General features: G+C 43.3%; 1 protein-coding gene across 1 annotated transcript in view; it reads right to left on the bottom strand.

The window, feature by feature from the left end:
* Positions 1-8,385, bottom strand: part of LOC101858070 (huntingtin-interacting protein 1) — a gene marked incomplete in the record, with an annotated part of 68,606 nt that overhangs the window by 11,962 nt on the left and 48,259 nt on the right. Inside the window, 7 exon segments of the mRNA XM_013089008.2 lie at positions 453-518; positions 1,311-1,418; positions 1,810-1,896; positions 2,397-2,486; positions 3,782-3,967; positions 4,609-4,828; positions 7,553-7,690. Of these exon segments, the coding sequence (XP_012944462.1) occupies positions 453-518; positions 1,311-1,418; positions 1,810-1,896; positions 2,397-2,486; positions 3,782-3,967; positions 4,609-4,828; positions 7,553-7,690 (895 nt within the window).

Raw genomic sequence — 8,385 nt, forward strand, 5'->3', positions numbered from 1 at the left:
TCAACCTCCTACTGACCCACCAACCTCCCACTGACCCACCAACCTCCCACTGATACTTCCTTCAACCTCCTACTGACCCACCAACCTCCCACTGACCCACCAACCTCCCACTGATACTTCCTTCAACCTCCTACTGACCCACCAACCTCCCACTGACCCACCAACCTCCTACTGACCCACCAACCTCCCACTGACCCACAAACCCACCAACCTCCCACTGAACACAAACCCATCAACCTCTCATTGACCCATCAGCCTCTCAACACATCAACCAACCAACCCTCTACCCTTTCAACAACCAACTAACCTCCACTAACTTCCCACTAACTGCCCACCAACCTTTCACCAGTCCAACCCCTCAACCTTCAACCCACCAACCTTTTATCAACCCACCAACCTTCTATCAACCAATCAACCTCCCACCAATCCATCAACCTTTCACCAATCCTTACCTGCGTCGACAGCACGTAGAAGTCCCAGCCCAAGCTTGCCACAAGTCCTGCATGTGTTGGACAGCTCTGAGGAGACCAACAGATCATTACGATAGCTGTCATTCAGCGTTGAATTTTAGTTAAGTTTCAGCACATCTTTTACAGCACTTTCTTTTCTTTTTTTTTTTAAAGAGTTTTACGGCGCTCGCAACTGCATAAAGTCATATGAGCGCGCGGGATACACCTAATATTTTCAGTTGGTAGGAAATTTTGAATTTCGCACGGGTGGCGGCCGAAGCCTACTCTTATCGATTTTAGACTACCAAGAAATCTTTAACGAGCGAAACTTGCACACGGGCCTTCTGAGATTTTTCGCCCTTGTCTGAAAAGGCTAGGTGTAGATCTTTCTTATCAGAAGATCAGGGGTGGGGCTGAAAAAACAGCACTTTAAACACAGAAAGGTATTATAAGGGCCACAGATTAGAGGTGTTACAAGAGAGTAACAACCATAAAAAACTAGGGGAAATAAGGATGATAGATGTTTGATAGGAAAGACAGAACATAGCACTGAAAAAAAGGCAGACAGAGAAACAACAGAGGAACAAAAAAGAAGTTAGATCTACAGAGCCTTACATCCATGATCATATGTGTAACGACAGAATGAAATCAGACTGTCTTGCTTTTGATGAACAAAAACTTGTCTATTTTGAAAAGGAGAAGAGATAATTGCGTTTGAAGGAGTCTCACACACACAGTCTCACCGACACAGATCCACACGCAAACAGACCTACACACACACGCACACATCCACTCACATAGGCCCACACATAAACATACACACATGTCCACTCACATAGGCCTACACACATACACACACACCTTCTCCTGGCTCTATCTGAGCGGCATGGGAGGTAGCGTAGCCCTGCACCACACAGTCCGAGAGCTGATGAGCAAATCCTGTGATGGCACTGACGACTTCTTGCAGAACTGAAACAAACAAACAAAAACATAAATAGATTTACATAATATAAACCATAGACTTTCATTAATGTCCCAGACCAAGAGCTCCGATGTCCGTTGACGACAACAATCTTCATTCATCTCAAACAGAGAAATCTGTTATGGTCGTTTACAATGGCAGCAGTATTACAAAGTACTTTTTGTCCACTCATGCATATGCACAAGAAAGAAAAGACATAAAAATTACACGCTGAAATCTCTCTCTCTCTCTCTCTCTCTCTCACTCTCCCCCCCTCCCTGTCTCTCTCTCTCTCTCCCTGTGTTTCATTTGAAGAACTGTGTGTTCAGTGACCTCCCTGCAGTTTGCACTAATTTATTTCTTTATTTCTTTATCAGTCAACAGAAAGGCAAATTGTACCTGTCCTGTCCTCCTGATAGGCAGCCGAGGAATCGTGCAGTCGAGTGAGACAGTCAAGGACGGGGGTTGCTTTGGAGATCAGGTACTCTGTGGGCAGCATAATAGAAAAACTTGTCAAATATTGAGTAAGGGTTTTACGGCACTTGCCATACAAATAGGTCATATAAGTGCTTGAGAATAGTTTGATTTTAGTAGGAGTCTTACAGAACTTGCAACACAAACATGTTATAAGTTATAGACCTAGTGTAGTTTTAGTAAGAGTTTTAAGGCACTTGTAACACAAACAGGTCACATAAGAGTCGAAGGCAATAGGCGTTACTAGAGAGTAACATGCAAAGAAAATAGGGAGGAAACATAAGGTAAGGGCTATAGATGTTTGAAAGGAAAGAAGAAGTAATCCACACCAGAGCACCCACCAACCACCCACAATTAAGAAATTGTGAACACAGGCAATTTGTCCCTTTCAGCAATTTGTTTCTTCGTCATGATATAGAATTCTTATAAGGACCAAGCACAGGACAAAGACATTACAAAGACAAAGAGAATCAGCTTTCATCCCCCCTCCCCCAACACACACAAACACACACCTGCGGTACAAGTACTGGAGGCATATGCTGGGTTATCTCCCTGCTCAATGGCTTCCTCCAACATGGCCGTCGCTTCTCGGATGCTGCGACCTGAAAGAAAAGATCCATACAAACGTTGTTTTGGTTCTATTCAAAGGAAACGACAAACAATTGAATTCACTCACACAAAACTATACAGATATTTCGTATTGCATGTCTCGAAACTGATTTAAAACACTCTGCTGAAAAAATTAGCGTCGATCCCAACCAAAGTCTGGAAGACAATAATTTGTGGGCCTTCCACCAAGCTGTAAGACTGCTCAAGTCCCCAACAATCTGCACGATACATGAGTTGGTACGCAAAACAAAAATCCTATCCACTCTCTAACTCTGTAACGTTTGCTCAAGTCTCAACAAATTATGCCATACAGAAGCCCGAAGAGTAAACAAAAATGTATTGCCCTCAGTTCAACTCTTTGACACTTATCTATGTCCTAAGCCAACTATGCCACATAGAAGTCATTGGAGAAAACAAAAGATGCAGCCACTGATCAACTTTGTGAGACTTGTTTAAGTTTCTAATCAACTGTTCCACCCAGTAAAACAAAAATTTATCCACTCTCTGGTCAACCCAATATAATGACTTGTCCAAGTCCCCAACCAACTATGCCCCACAGAAGTCAGTAGAGAAAAAAACCCACAAAAACCTCATCAACTCCAGAATACATGTCCAAGTCCCCAACAAACTATGCCATACAGAAGCCAGATGAGAAAACAAAGATTCAGCCCCTCTCTGAACAACTCAAGAACACTTCTCCAAGTTCCCAACTGACTGTGACATACAGAAGCCCGTAGAGCAAATAAAAATGCATCCACTCTCAAATCTCAGTTTTTATCATAATAATTTTACCTTAATGAGTTTAACAGCACTTGTAACACAATAAGGTCAAATAAGTGCCGAAGACAAGAGGTGCCACAAGAGAATAACAAACGCAAAAAAGGCAGAGGAGAGATAAGGACGATAGATCTTTGATACGAAAGAAGGAGTGAACCACACTGGAGCATCCGTCAGCCACCCACAGCCTCAGTTTAACTCTCTGACACTAATCTAAGTCCCCAACCAACTATGCCACACAAAGGCCAGTAGAGAAAAAACAACCCCCACCACTTCACTACCTAAAAATTACAGTTCTATCTGACATTTTTGACCGTTTTGAGTTACTCAGACCACGAGGTTCTATCTGTTCTATCAAAATTGTAAGATTATTCTGAGTTTTTATCAAGATATTCAAAGAATTACATTCGAATAAGCTTGACACATAGTGAAACTCGAAATTTTCACTTCAAATTTCTCAAAAGTAGGTTCTGAGCAGGTAGAATGTAGTAATTCAGAAGTAGCTACTTACTAATCAGCTGTTTCCTGAGCTCGTCCATCTCTGCCTTGAGCCTGGTCTCCATGTCCTGTCGGTCAGTCTCCAGCTGGTCACAGCGCTGGGTCAAGGTTGTCACCTGAGTGGTCAGTTCCCCCTGCAGTCGATCCCGGTCTGCCTCGGTCTCTGCCAGTTTGTCGTTAGCCTCGCTTAACCTCTCCGCTGAGGAAGTCACAGACATTTTAGGTTTTGAGTGAAGAGCTGTTCTTCAACACAATAATGGTCTGCTTGAGTTTAGTTTAGTTTTAGTAGAGGTTTTACGGCGCTCGAAACTGCAAAAAGTCATATGAGCGCTAGAAGATTAGAGGTGTTACAAGAGAGTAACAAACATAAAAAAGAAGAAGGGGGAGATAAGGACGACAGATGTTCGATAGGAAAGAAGAAGCAATCCACACCAGAGCACCCGCCAACCACCAACCTGCTTGAGTTTAAGTAAAGAGAAGCACATCAACACAATAACAGTCATATAGTGCAGGGAAGAAGAAAGACAGATGGACAGAAACTGCAAAGGGAAAGAAAAGAAGTGGGACCTACAGGTGATGCCCTAAATCCACCCACATAATAATAATAATTATAATAACAATAATAATAATGATGCTAATAATAGTAACAATAATAACAGCAATAACGAGGAGGAGGAGGAGGAGGAGGAACAGGAGGAGAAGAAGAAGAAGAAGAAGAAGAAGAAGAAGAAGAAGAAGAAGAAGAAGAAGAAAAAGAAGACAACGACGATGAAGAAAAAGAATAAGAAGAGGAAGATGACGACAATGACGAACAAGAAGAAGACAAGTCCCATAACTCACTGAGCCTAGCCTCTGTGCTGTCTCTCTCCCCCTGTGTCTGCTCCAGCTGCAGTTTCAATGAGTCAACCGCCTCCGAGAGTTCTTGTTCCTTCTCCTGGGCCCGGTCCGTCGTCTCTCGCAGCTGCGTCGACAGAGAAGTTACTTCCCCTGATTTCGACTCGAGGTCCGACTCCAAGCGAGAGTTGGTATCCTCCATAGACTTGACTCGTTCTTCCAGACCCTGAAAAGGGAAAAAAAATTAACCAAGATGTTTCGGCATGCTCAAAGCAAAATATAGGCGTTCTTACATCCCCATCGACACAGTTTAGATCAGGGCCAACCTGGGCTGAGAGAAATACAAAATTCCCAAAGAAAGATCCAAGATACTCGATAAAACTTTTCCCCACTTTGGAATTGAACTTATTCTGCTTCATGCAACAAAATGCTACAATAGTAAAATGTGACCTTAGCTACCAAAGTCTTGTCAATGAGCTAAGAACAATTTATTACCTGCGTAAAATCTATTATTAAAGGGCGATTTATTAAAAGCAATTTATAATCAAAGAACTATTTATTATCAAAAAAAGAAATCATTACCTAAAATCTATTTATTATCAAAGCCCAGCATCTTTAACTGCACATAGGCAGTTTCTAGATCAGTACAGACAAAAGAGGTTGGTGGGTGTTCCTGCTGGGTATGTTCTTTCCACTCATTGCCTTGGTGCACAATATTATTGCCTCATCAGCTACACTATCGTCTTATCAAGGGAACGGAGTAACAATGGGCCAGCCCAGATAACAAAACCACCAGCTCATATACCCTAAATATCCTGAGCAATTTCATAGAACTTTTAGGCATACTTTTCTCCAGCTCATTTTATTGTTGTTGACCTTATCTATTTATCTCATTTAAGTCTATATTTCGGCACTCCGGGTATTTGCCGCGTGGTGTGCATAACGACATTTCGGTACAGAGGGTTTAAAATGTTGAAGAAGTCATACAAATTAGAGAGGTTCACCATAAAACACCTTCTAAGAAATAGGATCCAAATCTTTCCTGCAGTAAAGCAAACAGCCACCCAAGACACAAGTTGGTTCTTGTTTGTTTTTTTAAGTTAGTGGTCTACAGACACCAGTACACAAGTTGTCATTATCAACCTTCCAAAGGCCAAACAGACGTACAATCAAACATCCCCCCACCCCCACCCCAATACACACACACACTCGTACACACATCCCCTGCCATCCTCACACACCCTGTCACACACACACCCTGTCACTCGCACACACACACACACACACCATCACTCACACACACACACACACACATCCTACCTGAGCCATTTGCCAGCTGTTGTAAAACCCATCCAGCCCCGAGGCCTGTACACAGAGGTCAAAGTTCATGAGAGAAAATTGAAATGTCTGAGACAACCACAGACACACCAGGAGGTCACACATCACTGGCTGCACTCGACATGCCGGGGAGGGGGTAAGGGGTTACTTACATGCATCTCGACAGCCAACCACACAGGGTGGATTGAGGGGGGCAAAAAGGCAGCATGCTCAAGGAACTCGAATGCCAGGCTAAGGGACAGCAGAGAACAGCGTCATGTTCTGAACGAATCCAGGTTCAAAGTTCAAGAGCGAAGCAGGAGGAGCAGTAGCAATCTTCCACACAGATGACCGCAACACATGGCAGGATGACAACACAAAACCATCACCACAGCTGCCAACTTTTCAACAAAAAAACCCCAACAACCCAGACTCTATCAACACGGTGGGTCAAGACGGTAGGCATTGACCTAGTAACCCCCCTCAAACTCTTCACACACACTTTTCTACATTCAATTATTTCAAGCTAATCAAAAAAGAAAAGATCTCTCCCAAAGACAAATGGGCTTTTTTCTCATTATGGCTCGCAAATCCGGTCTTCAAGGTTAATAATTTTTTTTCAGCATCTGCAAGCCTGTGAGGAGCAATACTAGAAAACAGAATGCGTTTTCCTTTTCTGACACAAAAATCTACTTGTACTTTGATTCCCCAAAAAAGGATAAAATACGCTTTTTTACCTACTGGTTGGCAGCTACTATGCATCTCCTTAGGGAGAGAACGGATTATGGGGTTTCCCTCGTGTGCTTCACATCAAAGTTAAGAACATGCCACACAGAAAAAAAGCGGTTGCTGCAGGCAGTCACTGGGACAGAAGTATTTGAATAACAGCATTAACAGACTGCAACGCTGCATATCTCACATAAGACTGAGATAGTGAACTGAAAGGAATAAGCCTGAGGAGGAGGGAGGAGTGGCCAAGTCAGGGGAGCTTTTGAGTGGAGGACTTAAAAGACAATGAACACTGACTACACAGAGATGAAAACTTTATTGGGGTGCCAACTAGCTACGATAAAAAAAAATCCGGAACTTTTCGGACCTGCTGGAATGTCGTGCACAGGGACCCAAAATTTACGGATCATACCGGCTAACACATCTTGTGTCAAGACTATCTTCAAATAAAGAGCAAAGTCCAGACAATTTCATAAATCTTGGAATTTGCGCTTATCCGGGAAAAGGGCAACTTGACTTTATCTCCGTTCTGAAACAGACAACGATTTCACTTTCACACTATGTGGATTTTGACGGAACAAACTTACCTTCTCCTTTTTAGTTTTAGTAGAGGTTTTACAGCGCTCGCAGCTGCATAAGGTCATATGAGCGCCAGAAGATTAGAGGTGTTACAAGAGAGTAACAAACATAAAAAAGAAGAAGGGGAGAAAAGGACGATAGATGTTTGATAGGAAAGAAGAAGCAGACCACCCGCCAACCACCCACCTACCTCTTTCAACATGAAAGCCATTAGATACAAGTTTCAAACAGCTCACACACACACACACACACACACACAAACACACACTCCGCAAGATATCTGAGTGAATACAGTGCCACTGCTCAACACAAAAGGTCTGCGAACCTCTTTCTGTTTCTCCAGCTTAGAGTTGAAGCTGGTGACCTCTGCCAGCTGCGAAGAGATGTCGTCTGCCGACTTCTGCATGTTGTCTGCCACCAGCTGCTTCTCCTCCTGCATGCGGCTCAGCTCTAGCTGGTTCTCCTACAGGGGGTCACGGGGGTCAGAACACACAGGGTCAGGGGTGACACAGCATGCACAAGGTCATGGGCAGGTAAAGGTCACAGAATGACAAGGGTCACAGAATGCCAAAGGTCACAGAATGACACAGGTCAAAGGAGGGTTAAGGACACAGAATGGCAAAAAGTCACAGAATGACAAACATTAAAGGGAGTAAAGGTCATACACTGACAAATGTCAAAGGCTGGTAAAGGTCACAGAATGACAAAGGTTGCAAGGCAAGTTGAGGTTCATGCAGTCACAGGTCATGGTCATGGGTCACAGAAGGTCAACACGGTTTTCATTGGGTTTTTAAAAGTTTTAGTAAGAGTTTTACGGCACTTGCAACACAATAAGTTATTATAAGTGCCGACGATTAAAGGTACTAAAAGAGAGTAACAAACACAAAAAAGAAAGAGGGGAGATAAAGACGATAGATGTTTGATAGGAAAGAAGAATCAAACCACACCAGAGCACCCGCCAACGATCCACTTCATTGGTTTGGTCACTGTGGTGTCATGCAGTGAGGGAAGGAGGGAGGGAACCAGAAAGAGAAATAGAAAGAGAGACGGCTGGGGAGGGAGAGATTGATAGAAAAGGGGGAAGGAGGAAGAGTGAAGGGGTAGAAGGAGTGAGTGAGAGAGAGAGATAGAGAGAGAGAGAGAGAGAGAAAGAGAGAG

The sequence above is a fragment of the Aplysia californica genome, unplaced genomic scaffold, assembly GCF_000002075.1.
Source record: "Aplysia californica isolate F4 #8 unplaced genomic scaffold, AplCal3.0 scaffold00856, whole genome shotgun sequence".
NCBI classification, from domain to species: domain Eukaryota; kingdom Metazoa; phylum Mollusca; class Gastropoda; order Aplysiida; family Aplysiidae; genus Aplysia; species Aplysia californica.